This window comes from Corvus moneduloides, chromosome 5 (genome assembly GCF_009650955.1).
Source record: "Corvus moneduloides isolate bCorMon1 chromosome 5, bCorMon1.pri, whole genome shotgun sequence".
Classification (NCBI taxonomy): Eukaryota; Metazoa; Chordata; class Aves; order Passeriformes; family Corvidae; genus Corvus; species Corvus moneduloides.
The window spans coordinates 44484302-44502301 of record NC_045480.1 but is presented as its reverse complement, the minus strand read 5'-3'; the positions used below and the strand labels follow the sequence as shown (position 1 = coordinate 44502301).

The following is an 18000-nucleotide window of genomic DNA, read 5'->3' as shown; positions in this document are numbered from 1 at the left end:
CCGGGTCAGTTTCCTTCCCACCGAACATCATCACGAAATTCGGTACCTCCCGGGGCCCTGCTCAGCCAGCGCCAAGGTGCCAAGGTACAAGGGCAGGCCCCGCTTGCCCAGGTTTGGAAGGCCCCGCACGGCAGACCGGACACGGCACAGGGGCACGGCAGCGCGGACACGGCAGCGCGGACACGGCGCGCTCCGCGGCGCTGCCATCGGGCGGGCGGGCGGCCGGGGAGGCCCCACCCGGCGGGGCGGGCGCACGGGCGGGGCCGCGGGGACCATGGCGGCGGTGGCGGTGGTGGCGGCGGTGGCGGTGGTGGCGGTGGTGGCAGCGGGCCGGGCTGGGCGGGCGGCGGAGGAGAAGGAGGAGGCTGCTTAGCGGGCTCGGCATGGCCCGCGGCTGGCTGTCGCTGCTGCCCCCGCTGCTGCTGCTGCTGCTGCTGGTCGCGGCCTGCGCCTGGCGGCCGGCGCGGGGCCAGGAGGCGCCGCAGACCCCGGACTGGCGGATGACGCTGAAGACGATCCGCAATGGCGTGCACAAGATCGACATGTACCTGAACGCCGCCCTCGACCTGCTGGGCGGCGAGGACGGGCTCTGCCAGTACAAGTGCAGCGACGGTGAGCGGGGCTGGCGGCGCGACCCTTGTCCCGGGCAGGGCGGCCGGGGCTGCGCTCCCGCCGCGGCCCAGCGCCGCTGCCGGGGCAAACCTCGCTATCGAGTTCTTGGCGGTGTACGTAATTTTAAATACATGTGTGAGCCTCGGCAAGAAAGCTCGTGTATGTGTATGTGTGTTTAAATACGTGTATAACGGGTACGGAGCATGCATACACGTAAGCAGTTCTCCTGACGTGACTTTTAAATAGCTCCTTTTAAACGTCTCCAAGACGTTTGTCTTGAAGAAAGGCTTATTACTGTCAAACATATAGCTGATGTGTACGGGGAAAAACCCTGGAGTGGGAAGAATTGCTTCCTTCCAGCTGGTTATTTACGAGCACGCCCGAGCATTTCGGTTTGGGACAGAAAAGCTTAAATCTGAGCTATGGAATATGTTGTTCCAAAGTCACGCTTGAGTAACTGGTTTTAATGGCAGCCGCGGTTGCCAGTGCAAGGAATGTGTCCTGCTATTTGTAAATCCTGCTGCTACCAGCAGAGGACATCTGTGCTTCTTGCCTGCGTTTCAGCTGCCTGGTTTACCTGAGCAATAATTGAGGCAGCTCAAGTTGGCATGACCCGGTAGATGATGATGGTTATTATTATTATCATCATCATTATTATATTAGACTATTATTGTTAGGAGAAGCCTGCTTGAGCAAGGCGTTTGGACCAGATGATTCACTGTAGTGCCTTCCAACCTGTCCTCTTCTGTGATCACCTCCCCTACCATGCCCATCCTGGGTGCCAGGGCAGGCAATGCTCCAGAAAGGGGATTTCTTTCCAGGCTTTTCACTGGCGCTTCAAGAGCACTCCAAAATGGGAGGCTCCCATAGCCTGTCATGGTGGAACCATGTCACACCCAGTTTACTCTGTTGGATTATTTGTTAAAGTGAGTCTCATGGTGGCACCCTGGCGTGGCTCCACAACAGTGGCCAGGACACTGTGACATTTACACTCTGTACTAGAATATGCAGCTTTCAAATGTGGGGTTTTTTTAATTCTCCATTACTTTTAATTGTGGACTCATTTGTTTCCAGTACTGAAATGAGCTGGAGGGTCGTTTTTGAAATTAACTCCACAGTCTTCCTTAACTTGGGATGCAGAATTCCTTGGCTTGCTGCACTAGCGAGTGTTAAGGAAGATGTGAGTTTAGCAGTCTCTACTAATTTAAATTCTATTAATGGTACAGCTGTAGAAATAAAAATTATGTTTCATTCTAGTTAAGATAAAAAAATCAGAGAACTACTGTTGATTGCATATAAAGCATAGAAGTATTAATGAACTTACACTAAAGTACTCTGTTAATATACTCGTACATATTGCATACTTAACCAACACGTCAATTTTAGTAATTCCTTTTTTTTTTTTTTAAACTTGGGAAGCAAACATTGACACTTGCTCAGGTGTCTTGTCCCTCTTTCTAAAAAAAATTACTTAGTACCCCTAAGTTGTAATTTGGAAAGAATTGTTGATAAGTGCATGCCTGAATATATTTGAAGTTAAAACTGTAACTGATACTATCTTGAGCCAAACAAATGTCTGTGGTGAGTTTTAAAACTACTAAAATCCTGTGCAAAAAAATACCTATTTGAGACATGATAAATTACCTTTTTCAGGATCAAGGCCTGTACCTCGCTATGGATATAAACCATCACCACCAAATGGCTGTGGATCCCCTCTGTTTGGAGTTCAGGTATTTCCATTGTGGGGCTTCTTTGTGCATCTTCCATACATCAGCTTTCTTCAGTGTAGATGATTTTTTCCATCCCCCCCTTCTGACACAGATCCATATACAAGGTCCCTGTTCTTATCAGCTCCTAACACATGCTCTGGTAACAACATACAAGAAGTGTTAGTATTGTAAAAGAACACAGCATAAACATTTTCAAATATTACAAGCATGAAATGTAATGTTGGTGATTAATTTCTTGGGTTTTGAGTGGTTGGTTTCATATTTTGTTTGCACAGTCTTGAAAGCATTGAGTAACCACAGCTGTGGCCCTGTAAGAGTGGAGGGTTTGGCTCTGACTCTTGCTGTCCTTACTGACACTAACCCATTTTCCTTAATGCTAGAAAGAAAAGATGAGTTAGCTTGTTGTCCTTCAGCTTTGGGACTTTCTCTTCCCCCCCCCCCCCCCCCCCACTCTGCCCATCCACCACCTCAGAGCATAAGCTGGGGCTAGGCAAGAGGTTGGGAGAGGCTAGGGCAGCAGACCCACACCGAACAGAGGGGTATTCCATAGTACATAGTGGTGCTCAGCAATAAAAACTGGAGCAGTGGGAGAAGGTGGGGAGGGGGTGGTGGTAGAGCTGTGTATGACTTCCAGGTGGCTGTTGGTCAGAGACTGGCTTAGTGTCCCCTCTGCTTGTGAGATGTGGTGGATGCTTTTTACACTGCTTATTTTGGGACCTTTTTTTCGTCTTTTATTCATCTATTAAACTGTCTTTATCTCAACCCATCACATTAGTTTTTGATTTCTAACTGTTACAGTCTGTCCATAGGTTATATTTTTCTTAACTGGAATACCAACAGAGTGTGTGTCTATGTGTTTTCTTCACAGTTTGACATCGGTATCCCTTCAATGACAAGGTGCTGCAATCACCACGACAGATGCTATGATACTTGTGGCAATAAAAAAAATGATTGTGATGAGCAGTTTCAGACCTGCCTCTCAAAAATTTGCAGAGATGTGCAGAAAACGCTTGGAATCTCAGAGAGTGTCCAGGGTAACTGTGAAAAAGCCTTTATTTTTTTTCAGTTTCAACCCAAGCTTAACTTGGCAAAGAATCTTAGTGCAGTGCAGCAAGGCCACATTTTCATAAGCTGATGAAAGGTGCTTTGTTCTGTCCCTCTGCTATGCAGCCCACATACTTGTACAGCAGGGCAGTGACACAGCATAGGAAAATGATCAGGGTTAAAACCAACTTTGAGTTAAGGTTAATTTTAACTTTAGGGGAAAAAATAATGCTGCCCATCTGGGAATATGAATATGGGAATACAACTGGATCAAAATGCATGTATAATTCTTGCATTTACTGTAACATAGCTGTAATATGACTATTCTGCTGGGTGACTCCTAAATATCTACTATGTGATTGCTAGTAAACTGTAGGAAAACACAGAATCTTTTCCTGTTATGAAATAAGATATTAATTACTGTCATAGTGGAAGTAGTTAATGCTGTCCCCTAGTGAATAAATGTTAGGTTTCTTAGTAACAGACCATATGATATTCCTTCTGGTCATTGGCCTGCATCTGATGGATACATGACATAACCACTTTTTAACTTGGCAATGTCACTTTCACAGTAAATACTCCCACTGAGAGCAGTTAAGTTTTTAGAACAACCCTGTGTTTGAACTTTTCCAATTTATTTAACTGTAAATAAATCATTGTATTGGTCTTTAGTGTCAGAACTGGTGAATATTTGTTCAGTTCTGTTGAGCTGATGTTAAAGATAGCAACTTCTGCATAAACTGGGATGCAAAGAGCGAGGAGATAAACCAGTTCTTTGATCTTTCCGAGACTCAGTATGTTTTTAACAGAGGTAACGTTCCACATGCAATGAATTTGCATTTTGTTTGGCATATAAAAAAATCTTTACTCAAAACTTAAATGACTCTCTGTTGGTTCAGTCTTTCATTTGACAATATATTTGCTATGCCCAGAGAAGATTGCTCTTTCCTTAGAATCATTCTCAGTTTGCCAGAGTATTCTCTTGTTAGTTTCATATTCCACTCAAAGAATACTTTTAACTGAACTCTTCTTTGCTTGCAGCTTGTGAATCAACTGTTCAGCTGCTGTTTGATGCAGTTATCCATTTAGGATGCAAACCCTACCTGGATAGCCAGAGAGCTGCCTGTATGTGTCATTATGAGGGCAAGACAGATCTCTGAAAGAAGACACTGAGATCTCACCATGTAGAATAAAGCTAAAGATTCAGCTGAAAAGAAGCAAAGCTTTGGTTACAAACCTTTATGCTTTTCAGACAGTAATACATTAAACACTGACATGAATTTACTGCTTTGAAGATCACTACAATATTTATGTAAAAAAGAAACAAGTCGTCCTTCTCTCCATTTTATGCCAGAAGCTTGGGAACTGAAATTGCTTTCCTTTGGTGTATATCCACCTAGGGCATGCTGTTGTAAAACACTGCTGCCCTTTTAATCTTCCCAAGAAAACTCCATAGTGGGGACATCAGAGGCACCGAAGAGTTACATTGAATTCTCAGGTGATTTTTAATACAGGTCAGATTTTAGGTTTACTGGCAGTTGAAGCATCTGATGGGTTCAACAGGAAAGAGTGCATTGTGTGTACCAATATGACATCTCACACAGCCTGTACTTGCATGTTCCTGCTGCAATTGCCTTCAGTTCTCTCCAATGTATGTGGTCTGGCAGGTTTGTTGTTAAAAAAAGAAGGAAAATACCCCAAGCCCATGTACGTGCAGTACATATTTCTACCTGATTCTGTATCAATGCCTTACTTCTGCAGCACTTTTCAGATCAAGTACGTTGATCGTTTTAAGGGCTGTCCAGTAAAATGAACAGTTTGCAGCGTAAGGATATAGTCTTGATTTGAGAAAATGGTGAAATGTAGTTTCTGTGTTATTTTTAAAAAGTTCATCAAATGTCTATTTTTGAATAGAACATTTTGTGTTGTGTATTATACGCACAGAAAGGATATATGTACAAATATGTTGATTTATATTTCTGTTGTGGCACAACTTGGCTACTGTATTCATCTTTGCTCTCATTTAGTCTGTTCTGATGAAAACTAAAAGCAAGTTCCACAGTTAAGATCAGTATGTCCAACAAACTTCTTTATTTAAGATGCCCTCTGTGAGGCTGATGGATATGTGAGCCTGTACTTCTGTCACCTGTTCCCTCTCTGACTTCTCTAGCTAAAATCACCTGATGTCTGAATTATCTGGGGTTTTCTCTCTGTACTCAGCTTTCATTGCTTATCTACAGGTGTCAGTGAGTCAGTTAACTTCTGCATTAGGTCCTCTGTTAGAAAGATAATGTTTGCTTTTGTTAAAAAGCAATTCTGCTTTAGATATGTACAGGAGAGGAATGAAAATTAAAATATTGCATCTGTGAACAAGTAATAGAAACTAAATGCATAAAATTCACTGGACTCATGGACTATAATGTGATATAATTTTGTGTGTTTTTTCTTTGCCAGTTGTGGTTTTGGTTTGTTTGTCACTAGAACTTACTGTACATGACAGTGAATGTAAGGGCCTAATAAAAAAAAGTTTCTGCTAAAGTTCCTTAGTCATGCTTCAAGGTTTCTTATTTGTGGATATGAAATAGCACTACAAGAGAAGTATTACTGTAAAGCTTTACAAAACTTTGCTAGATTAACGTGTAGTTCCCCTAATTTGGTGACATTCATTTTCTACCACAGAATTGAAACAATTCTGAATTACCCTGGAATTCCATGGTTGTAACCCTAAAAATCTTTTTAAGTTTAAAGCAGGGAAACGGTAATGGCATTGTTTGTTTAAAATGACGAAAGTACCACAATGAGTCCAAACCACTATAATTCAACTAGATGGCTTGTTGAGTTGGGTACAAGTGGGCTTAAACTAAGTGCTTAAATGAATGCATGTCCTTGGGTTTGGATGGGAGAGAGTTAATTTTCTTCCTAAGTAGCTGGTGCACTGCTGTGTTTTGGATGTAGTTGAGAATAATGTTGGTAACACACTGATGATTTAGTTGTTGCTGAGCAGGGCTTACCTTAAATCTGGGACTTCTCAGTTTCCCGTATTCTCCCAGTGAGGAGGTGCACAAGAAGCTGGAAGGAAGCATGGCCAGGACAGCTGACCCAAACTGCCCAGATGAATAGTTCACACCATAGAGCATCATGCCCAGTATATAAATAGGGGGCAGTTTATATCCTTATCAGCCAGGAGGCACCAACCACTGCTTGGGGACTGGACAGGGGGTGGTGAACAACTGTACTGTGTGTCACTCGTCTTGTATATTCTTTTATTACTATTTTCACCTCCTTTTCTGTCCCGTTAAACTGTCTTTACCTTTTTTTCTGATTTTCTCCCCCATCCCACTGGGAGGAGTGAGTAAACAGCTCTGTGGTGTTTAGCTTCATGCTGGATTAAAGCATAGCAATACTATATATAGTGGCTCATTTAACTCAACACCGCATGTTTTTGTGTTCGGTAATACTGTACAGCGGTGTGTCCACAATCAAACTTCCTTCTTCAGACTGCAGTTCTGATCCATCCATAATGCTTTTTCCAAAAAATACCTACCTCCCGGGGAGCCACTGCAACAATCTGAAAGTGTTTCTAAACGTATAGGCATGTCTCACAAAAAGCCTTTCATGTATTACAATGAGCTGGAAACGCTCACCAGCCCAACGCTACCTGAGGCTGCACGCAGTGCGATCAAGTTACACACTGTGACTCATCTGAACACAGCGGCTGAGTCTGCTCTTAGCCTACAGCAAAACAAAGCAGAAGAAATGTCTGTCTTACGAGGATCTAAGCGAACTGTTGGACTGAGGAACACGGCAGAGTCCTAGATTTTGGTTCTACAGCTGCTCCTTCACACAGGAGTCTTGCTGCCAGTGGGTTCCCGGGCAGCTCTAGCGTGAGCTGTGAGAGCTGGGGTTTGCAGTTGCAGAAAAAGGAATCTGTTTTATAGAAGTCTGAATGTCACCCTGTATAAGATGCAAAACTTGTGATAGTGCATGTTGTAACTAAAGTATGCACAAAGACAATTGAAACAAAGTTTTATCTTGATCCAGTTGCCTTCTGGCAGTCTGAGGGTAACAAGTCTGAACAAGGGAAAAACAAGCAAAGGTAATTAACAATACCCATGACTCCTTTAACCAAAGGGAGACATCTGGTCTAAAATCTTCACCCATGCAAGAAGCCTGTGTAAGACCAGACTGGGTAAAAATGCCCATAATTCCACTCTAAATATGCTTCTTTTTGTGCTTGTAAGCGCACATTCATATCTGAGTTTATCTCTCTAAAAGTAGGCTGGTTAGAAAATTCAGATCCCTCTAGCGTACAATCTGTAAAGCTCTTATACAGAAGAACGGGTTTTTGTCATTGGCTTTGGTTTAGAAACTTGTTTGTTACGCAATTGACCAGTGACCGGTAAGTGCCGCGTAATTCCCGGCTGGGAATAGCAGCCCTCGTTAAGATACCTGGGCACTCTCTCCAATACCTTGTCACTCGCCTCACAGTTCTGAAATCATCAGGGAGAACTGACGCGAGAAGCTGCAAAATGATCCACGCATCCAAACCTCTCAAGGGTTGTGTGGTGCCCGAATGAAAACGCATTTTGAGGAACAGGACAGGAAATAGTATGTGCCTGTAATGGAAATTTCAGTGCCGTTTTGAAAAATTTCAGCTAAGTGAATATGGGAGCCTCTCACCTATTTCAGGACGAGGGTTTTGTATAAGACGGCGCATTTACTCGACCACAGTCGCTGCAGTACCACCACAGGAGCACAGGTAACACACGGCGCACTTTAACACCTCCCCCCTCGGCTTTCCCGGCTCCGTCCCTCGCCCCGTTCCTGGCAGAGGCGGCCGCCGGCGGAGCAAAGGGCGACAAGCGCCCGCCCCCGGGCTGAGGGGGCGGGCCGACCCCCGGAAGGCACGGCAGAGGAAGAGAGGGGAAGGCTCGGCGCGGCACGGCTCGGTTTGTCTCGGTTTATCTCGGTGTGCAGCCGGTGCCTCGGTCCGCGGCGATGTCGGGCTCGGAGCGGCGGCCGCGGGCGGGTGCGTGTGCGGAGGGGACGCGGCGGGGAAGGGCGGGGGCGCGCCGCTGGCTGGGCTCCTGCCGGAGCCAGCGCGGAGCAGGAGCGGGATGGGGAATGTCTGCGAGGGGCCGTGGGCACAGGGGCCGCCCACCCGAAGCGCCCGAGCTTCCCACAGAGTGGGAGCGCTGCCCGGAGAGCGCTGCCGGGGCTCGGGGGCAGCCGGACCCTTGCCTCCTTCCTTCCTTCCTTCCTTCCGGAGAAGGTGCGAGGCGAAGGATTGCGGCGGCCGACGAGGAAGTGGATTTGCACCTAAATCCAGCACACCCTGCCCAGGGGAAAACCCCTCCGCAACGCCTGGCACGGCCGCGGGACACGGAAGTGGGGAAGGTCCCCGGCGGGTAACAGGAGGGCAGGAGAAGTCAGGGCAGCAGAACTGAGTTGGGTTCCCGGAGATGCAGCTAAGCTTAAAGGGACTTTTTTGAGTGCCGTTGTGTTTTTTAAGTGTCTTGCCCTTTGGTGGTAGACCTGTTGAGCCTGAAACGTATCCAGGGAAAGATGCTGTGAGATTCCAGTGTAACCTAGTGCATACCTGATTTTTGATTCCTCTGAAGCAATCCAACTTCACGAAATTAAAGACAAGTAGTCCCGTTGGTCTCAATCAGATTTTAGAACAAGCCTGTGCCTGTGTAAGACAAGCAGAAAACTTTTCATAAATCGTAACAATTCAAATAGTGTTTACCTGAATGAAGCTGCGATATGAGAGTGGCAATGAAAAGCTGAAGACTAGGAAGTGACTAAACAGGATTAAATTAACAGGAAAATCATCTTTTCCTAGTTTTCTTTGGCCCAGGAATTCTATTCCTACTGTGTCTATATGACAGTATTTTCCATCTTAAAGTTTGGTGACTATAAAATTTTACAATCTCTTTTTTGGGGGGGGTGGATTGCAAGAACTTTTGTCCTCTATCAATACATAGCTATGTTAGTTTTGCAAAAAGCATTACTAACATGTGAAAAATAGATGTGAAAAGCTAGCATTGTATGTGCAAAGTAGTTTGTAAAATACATGTACACGTGACTCTTCTCTTAAAATTGCAGGCCATGTCCAGCTGGATAGCAGACCTATATTACCCACCACAGGTACAGTGCCATATATAGTTCTCATAATGTGGTAGTTAGTCTCTACCAGTAGTAGTAGTTATTTAATAACCAGTAGTAGTAGTTATTTAATAGCCCATTGAGATGTTTAAGTGAAAGTAACCAGTGTTTTGGCCTAACCATTTGCTAGTCTGTAGTTAAGCACATTCCCAAGATGTGCACATTCCTTGTTGTTCCCACATTGTTACTTTTAAGTCCATTCTGTTACTGGAGGTACTTAATGTCTGTATAGTTCAGCAGAAGAAAAGGTTTAAATCTTGCATCTTCTCAGTTGTCAATAGCTGTTACACTACCTGCTGTGACTCATGTGCTGCATCCAACCTCAACGAGAATGCTCAGCTTTGTATTAGCAGCATTACTGAAATAAAAGAAACACCAGCGTATTTTTAAGTTATGTAAAATTCTAACTGTTAAGAGTCTCTTCAAAAAAATACAGCCAGCTAGTTAGTTATATAAGATCATGATCTTTGAATATGTTTATATAGGTACAGATACACAGACACATAGAAAATCCGCATGTCTTGACCACCTAAAAATCGACTGTTGGAGTCAGAACTTCCAGAACAAACTCCAAAAGCTGTGGGTGCAGGCAAATGCTAATGAGGCTGTTTAACTGCATGCCTACTTACCTGATGTGTGAATGAGCTTTTGGTTCACATTAACAGCTAAAGTTTAAAGCTGGATGCATAAGGTCAAGTTGGGGTTTTTTTAAGAATGATTTTGTGGCTGAATCACTTTTTGATCTCTCTTAACAGATGGAAATGAGAACATCACAGAAGCAGATGCATTCAATATAAGGTAAAGTTCTGGTGGCAGTGACAGACATGTCCCCAGGGACTGAGGTCAGTGCAGGGTTTTCTGATTTTTGTTAAGAATTTAACAGAATTATTCAATTGAACTCCATCCACTTACAAAACATGTTTCTAGTTTTAGCTACACCAGATGCAGAAGCACCCTTATTGGGAAGGCATGTGGAAGGGACTGTCAGGAGTTCTCTTTTTAATTTAGGCAATGTGAGAGACCATCACAATCTGAGGAGCCACTGGACAGACTAAGTAGTTGACTGTAGCACAGGAATGTATTCCTCTGGAAGGAGGGGCAATGGACCACAGAATAGTGATTCCATGAAAGCCCTGAAAACAGTAAACTACCTGCCCTGATAACTTTGTTTGCTTCATCCATACAGCTGAATAGAGAAATAACTATTGAGGGAATCATCCTTTCATGGTCATTCACAGGATCCAGGGACCTAACTCTCCAAAATCCCTACGAGCCATGCACCTAGCCAAATCCTAAGGAAGCGAAATTCCCAAAATCTGAAAATTGTTCATAATTACATGGCTAAAATTTATAATCTTTCCATTTTATCATGTTAGGTACTCATACTGGGAAGAATGTGATAAGGCACCCACCTTCTCTTATTGGTTATCCAACCAATGTTGTAGAACCTCCCCAACTTTGAACAGTCATCCTGAATTCCTGTTCTCTGTCTGAATTCTTATGTAGACATTACATAAAGATGTTTCATTAAGGGGATTCTCAAAACAAAATGAAGAAGCAGAGGTAGGCTACGGGTAACGATGGTAATTTTGTTGTGAAACAAAAGCATTTGCTGATGAATTCTGATCTTGAACATCTGCAGGCAAAGATTCTAAGTTACTTTCTCCAATAATTGCACCAAACCCGAATATTCCATAGCATTAAATAAAACCTTAATATAGCAAAAATGACAGCTCTGACTAGAGCCAGTCCTAGGGCAGCGTGACCTGGACTGTCATTCCATGTACCTGGAACTCCCAACGTGTCTATTGCCAGCGCTGTTGCCACAAGTGTTTTAGTTTCTGTTTTCTGCACTGCAGAAAGATGGTCTGCTTTATTTTTCCAGTTCCAGCCATGTCAACACTTAGGATCCAAGTGTTGGCATGACTGTGGGTCCAAGTCCAGAGTGTGCTGTCACACATTCCTGTGTTGTGTTTTGCTGATAAACCAATAAAATTGCAAGGTATTCTATGTGTTTGCTGCCATGATAGTTTAAAGTCCTCTGCTTAGAAGCTAGGAAGGTCATTTATTCTGTCCTTAAAAAGACCTCTGTCCTTCAGCTTTAGGATTTTGTAGGCTGGTTGCTAAAAACTTGAACAATTGTATTGTCATAGCTTCCATTTCATTAGGGTATAAACATTTGTTCTCCTTTTGCAAGATACACTACACTTAGCACCTCATCCCCAGTTTGTAATCTATTGATTACAAGGCAGCACTTGATTTACTTAGAAGAACTTGAAATAAATCACAGACAACTACAATTCCAATAAGTACATGTGTACTATCCAATTATGTTAATATTTAGCTAAATACATAACATGGTGAATTGGAGCCATGTCTGAAACACACCATTATGTACCTTAACTAATGAAACAGCCTCATTTACCAAGAATGTTTTCCATCTGTGGCAGCAGACAATCACATGACCCTGCAGTGGAATACAAAATGAACCATCAAAGAAGAGGAGTTGCATTAATCTTCAACCATGAGCACTTTTTTTGGCAATTAATGCTGCCAGACAGACGTGGGACTATGGCAGACAGAAACAATCTGAAACGCAGGTAAGAAACTTGGTTGCTCTACTAACCCTTAAAAAAATCTAAACTTTAGAAATTGTGGTCAAGTTAAGGAGTTACCTTCATCTTTTGTTTAAGTAGAGACCAGAAGATTTTGCAGACATAGCACCTATGCTACTTGGGTGAAGAAAGCCATAATAAAAAAGCTTCAAGGCACGTTTTTTTAGCTCACAGAAACTGCTGGCACAAGTCCTATGATTTCAGTGAGTCCAGAGCTTTCTTTGGACAAACTCTTCGAAGTAACTTTAGGTGTTAGACCTGTACTTGATACCAGTTTAAATTCAAAATCAACTTTAGTAGTTTTGTTCATAAATAATGCATAAGAATATTAATTCCCCCACAGGCAAAGAAATTGAGTTGGTAGCAATTGATATATAATTTGAGCAAGATTTTTACTAATACTGATCTGTTCTAACAATAGTTTGACAGACCTTGGGTTTGAAGTCAGACTTTTTGATGATCTGAAAGCAGAAGATGTGCAGCAGAAAATTTATGAAGGTAGGAGACTATATATTGGTTATGTCTAAATTATTGCCGCAGAATTCCCAGATATCTTTTCTTCCAATCTCTCTGGTCATCTAACTTAAAATAGATTTCTGTGCACAAGGAATTTAACATCAGAAGGACTTAAAGGTTAGACCGAAGATTATTTTATTGCAGTATAAGTGAAGCTTCTGTGGAGAGAACTAATTAAGTCACTAAAAGCTGAAAAATGGTACATGCAGCTGGGAGAAAGTAATGACATTCATCCTTCTATGGTTAGTGGCCCGTCAGCCAGGTTGAATTCAATGCACCTTGTATGGCTCTATCTGAAAACGGCATCTATTTGAAAAAGGACTGATTGGGGATTAAATTATATGATACAAATGTACAATGTTTTTTAGACCTGAATATGACTGTTTGGCCATCTAAACACCACTTGACTATTTCAGCCTCCATGGATGACCACAGTAATGCTGACTGCTTTGTGTGTGTGTTCCTGAGTCACGGTGTAGATGATCACATTTATGCATATGATGACAAAATCAAAATTCAGACGATCACAGACATGTTCAGAGGAGACAAGTGCCGGAGTTTGGTAGGAAAACCAAAGATATTTATCCTTCAGGTAAGATGTCAGTTTCTGAATTCAGTGGAGTTAACATTGACCCGTGTCTTCCTGCAATACAGATGTCAGTTCTCCTGATGCAGTCTTTCCACAAGGCATTTAAGACAAGGATTCTTCTCTTTTTCTTAGAAATGTATACTAATGTATACTAGTGTTAATATTATTATTCTAGCTCTATTTAGTAAGTAATTTTATGAAAAGAAACACAAATTAAGCCCGTCAGATTGACTGTCAGTGTGTATTTAATAGCAGAGAAGGCAGTTACCAGGGCTTTTTTGAGAAAGTTCTGTGCAGCCGCAGCTCAGTTCCTATTACTCACACTCCACAGCCCCAGGCTAAGCTGATAAGGTACCAAACCTTTGTATCTTCATTGCTTCCTTCCAGGCACGTCCCTTTACTTGCTCCTTAGTGAAGTTGGGTTTTGTGTTTGGGTTTTTTGTTTGTTTGTTTTCTTTTTTTGTGAGCCTTTTTTGTTGGTTGGTTTTTGTGGTAGTAGTGATTTCCTTTTGTTGCTGTTGGTTGGTTGGTTTTTTGTCTATGACCTAACTTGGCATCTCTGTAGAATCTAAAGAATCAAATGAAGGCTTTATTGTCTCAGGAGTACTGTTTGTGCTAAGTGGTCATAAAAAGACCATATGTAATGTCCTATTTCTTTCCTTGGTTCACAGGAGAATGCAAGTTGGGAGGTACCTCAGGAGGTCTCTGGTCCAGCCTCCTGTTCAAAGCAGTCACGGGGTCAAACCAGGTCATTCAGGGCTTTATCCTGTCTTTATCCAGATTACAATTAGCAAACTCATATATGAACCTGGCCTTCAGCAGATTGTAATGGTAGTAGTTTACAGAGTAATTCTAAGTATTACCTTTTTTTTTTTCCCAAATGAAAGCTTCCTTAGGGCACAGGGCTGCTGCAAGAAGCAGCATATTGTTAATTCACCTAATTTACCTTTCACTAGGACTTTTTTTTTCAACCTGGTGCCAAAGATTGAAAAATACTTTCATATTTCAATTTTAAGTTCCAAGTAATACTTGGAGACATTTATAATATATACTCATCAAAAAGCTAATTAACTTAGTTCATCAGCTAAGTTCTTTTCCAGCCATAGCATTTACCTCTGGAAATCAGAAGAAACATCAAGATGAAACTTTCTATCACCGTAAAGAAGATTCTTTGTGTTTTCTTTTTTTAGTGTAGTTCTTAAGTAATGCTCCTTTGTATCTTTTAAGTGTGTTCTCACCTTGTTATCCTCCATGTGTAGCCTTTCTGCATCACTGACAATACTGGGATCACTTCTGACTTCTCACAAAAAAATCTCGCTCAACACACACATTTGAGACTGCACTAAGAGCGAAGTGTAACAGCATGTAATGATGGCTGTGCTTCAGAACAGTAATTCAACACTGTGTTGCCAAAAGGTCCAAGGAAGGCAGTTCCTCCTCTCGACTCAGCACTGGTGAGGCTGCATCTGAAGTATTGTGTCCAGTTCTGAGTTCCTCAGTACAAGAAAAATACAGACTTAGTGGAGTGAGTCCCGCAAAGGGCCACAAAGATGGTTAAGGGACTCTGGAGCATGTTTGATACGAGGAGAGGCTGAGAGAGCTGGGACTGCTCAGCTTGGAGGAGATGGCTCAGGGGAATCTTACCAATGTTCTAAACACCTGGTGGGAGAGAGTAAGAGGGACACAGGCTCTTTTCAGTGGTACCCAAGTGACAGGATAAGAGGCAAGTGGAACAAATTAAAACACACAAAATTTCACCTCAACACAAGAAAACACTTTTTTTTTTTTACTGTGACATTGGTCAAACACTGGAAGAGGTCACCCAGACAGATTGTGAAGTCTCCATCTATAAAGATCCTCAAAAGCTGACTGGACATAGTCTTGGACAACCTGCTGCTGCTAACACTGCTTGAGTCAGGGGGCTGGACTAGATGACCTTAAGAGATCCCTTCCAGTCTTAGTGATTCTGAGATCACCTTGGAGCTTTCATTTGACTTTGTCCCCAATGTTTTAAGCAACAGAGAAGTAAATATGTCTTTCTGAAGGCAGAGTCATGGTAATGTGGCACACCTAGCTGAACAGAAGTGCCTCTGGTTAGTGTCAGAATTATCATATTAACAGTGAGCTTGGCAGGCGTGCAAGCGTAACAGTACTTCTCACCAACAGGCCTGTCGAGGTGATAAACATGATGATCCAGTCATTGCTCATGATTCAACAGACAGCAGCAGTGAAGCCCTGGTCAATGAGACAGAAGTGGATGCAGCTGGTGTCTATACTCTGCCTGCTGGTGCGGACTTTATCATGTGCTACTCTGTGGCACAAGGTAAGTTCTAATATTTTACACCTAGTGTCTGATACTTCACTGTAATAACCATGAACACGTCTTCATTTTGCAGTCAGAAAAACAGGAACAGTTCCAGGTCATCTGATTTACATGGCTGATAAGTAGCAACTTGTCTGGGAAAGAACCTTATGTGCTGAAGAAAAAGTGAAATTATCAAGGTGCATTACACTTGCCAAACAGAAGCATTCTCATCAGTCTTGCTGCTGAGCTGCCTCCTGACAGCAAGCATCCCTCTCTTTTCCAGGATTCTGGGGGCTTATAAATTTCCCTGCACTACATGGCTGTTCTCCCCAGTTCCCCCACGTCTGTTGTCCTCAGTCCCATCTGCTCTCTTACGAAGTGGAGATGCAGTCCTGTGTAAGCTACCAATCCCTGAATCAGGTTCCTCTTAGCTGAGTACTACACATGATATCAAAGCCATTTCCCATCTACAATTTCCAGTGAAATTAGATAATTGGTAAAGTAAGATTTACACCCATTAGTAATTCCTTACAGATGGTAGCTGGCAAACAGTGACTCTGATACGTATTTTTCCAAGAAGCTATCACTACTTACATTTGGATGTAATTTTATGTTCTTGTTCTACACTAGGCTACTATTCTCATCGTGACACTGTAAATGGCTCCTGGTACATCCAAGATTTGTGTGAGACACTTAGGAAGCACGGATCTTCCTTGGAGTTCACAGAACTTCTTACTGTTGTTAACAGGAAAGTATCATATCGCAGAGTGGATGTGTGCAAAGATGTTAATGCTCTGGGGAAAAAACAGATTCCTTGTTTTGCCTCAATGTTAACTAAAAAATTGTATTTTCATCCAAAATCTAAGTAGATTATTTAGCAGTGATGACCATTACTATTACTTGCTGCAGAAGTAAAAAACACCATCTTAGTTGAGGAGACTTAATATTCTACAAGATTGTCAACAAAATCACTGGGATCAAACATTACAGTTTGTGTACCTAATTAGTTTCTAAAATCTTAAAGCAATTTCAAAGCTAGAATTACACCAGGGAATTAATCTCAGGGAATTTGGGAACAGTTTACTGGTGCAAAACTATTAGAAGGTGCTCAGATTTTATTGAAACTGATGCTCAAGACTACTTTTTCTTAAAAGCTTTTTGCTTGATTGCCATCTAACTATGGTACATTTTACTATTTCCAAAACATTTCTAATGTTCTGTTAGATTAACTTGTCTTGCTCCAAGAGCACAGTTTACAGGGAATATGTTCGTAGAGCATCTTTTTAAATTTGTGGACAGCTGTATCCACCTTGCAATTTTTGTGGCTTTATTGGGCTTTTTAGACTTTTCTTTTATTTTCTTGCAACACTAAAAAGGAAATTAATTCCTTGAGTACAATTGTAGCATTAATATAGGATTAATCAAATAGGGTTGATTAATAAAGGGCTTCCTTTTGCTTGGGTATCATTTATGTTTGGGGCACAATTACAGCTTGCTGGTGCTTTGCATCCTCAGGAGAAAAACAGCAGTAGTGAGATGAGACCATGTGCAGCTTGCTTAGGGTGAGCTTGCCTTGTCCATCTCTCTAAAGCTAAAGTTGCTGGACATCTCTAGGCAGCTCTACAAAATACAACATAGGCAAACCTTCATCCTTCAGGCCTTGGAGTTGAATCAGGTCTCCTCTTGGCCCTGGAGAAGATCAGCCATACCTCTGTCACTGTGTACATAAAAGTGGCAGTGCACGGTTGCCACAGGATTGTTGCTGCTGCAGCATCAGTAATTGCAGTGGTACTGACTTGAAGCAAATATTTCTTTGTTTTTGGGGTTTTTTTAAACATTGTTAATTGTTCCTCTGAGGGACAACAGAGAACTCAAACTGAGCAAAGTGTCTTAGTCCACTTTCCTGGGGGAAAAAATAATCGGTTTACTGGTTCTGCTTTAGTTAAGTCTTTCCATATACTATTTTCTGAGTCATAAATGTCTTACCTTACTGTGGCTACTTTTAAACTTTGTATAAATCATGTATGTTTGAATGTTTTGATAAATTCTTTAAATAAAATGCAACAGTGAAACACAAATGATTTTATAGCAAGTTTGAGATACCTGACTTTTCCAGCACTATTTACTAAGAAAGCTTAATTGTCATGCTAATCGAAACTTCACCTGTGGTGTTACACAGAGTCAATGCATAGACTAGGGAAAAGGAAACAGTAATTGCAGGGAAAGAATCCTTACTGCTCCACGTAGAAGTTAATTACCCTGTGAGCTACTGCTGTTACAGTAAATGATACTAAAACGATGGTCCTTGTTTATAGAACATTCTGTCTGTCATTTTACCAGCAGTGAGAATGCCTCCATTGTACTAATGAGACTTGACAAATATTGTGAAGAACTTTGCTTCAGAAGTTTCTTCATAGGGTT

General features: G+C 42.2%; 2 protein-coding genes and 1 long non-coding RNA gene across 6 annotated transcripts; 2 read left to right on the top strand and 1 right to left on the bottom strand.

Annotated features, from left to right (window-relative positions):
• The first annotated feature begins 262 nt into the window (after positions 1-262).
• PLA2G12A (phospholipase A2 group XIIA) lies at positions 263-5932 on the top strand. 2 transcript variants are annotated; one of them, XM_032110285.1, is made up of 5 exons: positions 263-289; positions 323-612; positions 2266-2342; positions 3211-3376; positions 4428-5932. In XM_032110285.1, exons 2-5 carry the CDS (start codon positions 384-386, stop codon positions 4544-4546), a joined length of 591 nt encoding a protein of 196 aa, XP_031966176.1. In that variant the 5' UTR covers positions 263-289; positions 323-383; the 3' UTR covers positions 4547-5932. The 2 variants fall into 2 exon arrangements, with proteins under 2 accessions (XP_031966176.1, XP_031966175.1); XM_032110284.1 differs by lacking the exon at positions 263-289 and having other exon boundaries at positions 300-612.
• A 1895-nt stretch (positions 5933-7827) lies between these two features.
• On the top strand, positions 7828-17660 carry CASP6 (caspase 6). Of its 3 annotated transcripts, none has more exons than XM_032110283.1 (8): positions 7828-8145; positions 9495-9536; positions 10310-10352; positions 12008-12154; positions 12591-12667; positions 13102-13277; positions 15441-15597; positions 16210-17660. In XM_032110283.1, exons 4-8 carry the CDS (start codon positions 12039-12041, stop codon positions 16446-16448), a joined length of 765 nt encoding a protein of 254 aa, XP_031966174.1. In that variant the 5' UTR covers positions 7828-8145; positions 9495-9536; positions 10310-10352; positions 12008-12038; the 3' UTR covers positions 16449-17660. The 3 variants fall into 3 exon arrangements, with proteins under 3 accessions (XP_031966174.1, XP_031966173.1, XP_031966172.1); XM_032110282.1 differs by lacking the exon at positions 7828-8145 and adding an exon at positions 8262-8415; XM_032110281.1 differs by lacking the exon at positions 7828-8145 and adding an exon at positions 8262-8415 and having other exon boundaries at positions 12005-12154.
• On the bottom strand, positions 8848-11068 carry LOC116444658. The gene is made up of 3 exons (XR_004240431.1): positions 10967-11068; positions 9848-9912; positions 8848-9078 (listed from the first exon to the last, which is right to left on the bottom strand). It is a non-coding gene; the product is annotated as an uncharacterized LOC116444658 (long non-coding RNA).
• Positions 17661-18000: the final 340 nt, after the last annotated feature.

Coding starts and splice junctions, on each gene's coding strand:
- PLA2G12A (XM_032110285.1), top strand. CDS start 384: ATGGCCCGCGGCTGGCTGTCGCTGCTGCCCCCGCTGCTGCTGCTGCTG. Junction 2,343..3,210: donor CCCCTCTGTTTGGAGTTCAG/GTATTTCCATTG, acceptor TTTTCTTCACAG/TTTGACATCGGTATCCCTTC. Junction 3,377..4,427: donor AATCTCAGAGAGTGTCCAGG/GTAACTGTGAAA, acceptor CTTTGCTTGCAG/CTTGTGAATCAACTGTTCAG.
- CASP6 (XM_032110281.1), top strand. CDS start 8,385: ATGTCGGGCTCGGAGCGGCGGCCGCGGGCGG. Junction 8,416..9,494: donor GGAGCGGCGGCCGCGGGCGG/GTGCGTGTGCGG, acceptor TTAAAATTGCAG/GCCATGTCCAGCTGGATAGC. Junction 10,353..12,004: donor GCAGATGCATTCAATATAAG/GTAAAGTTCTGG, acceptor CATCTGTGGCAG/CAGACAATCACATGACCCTG.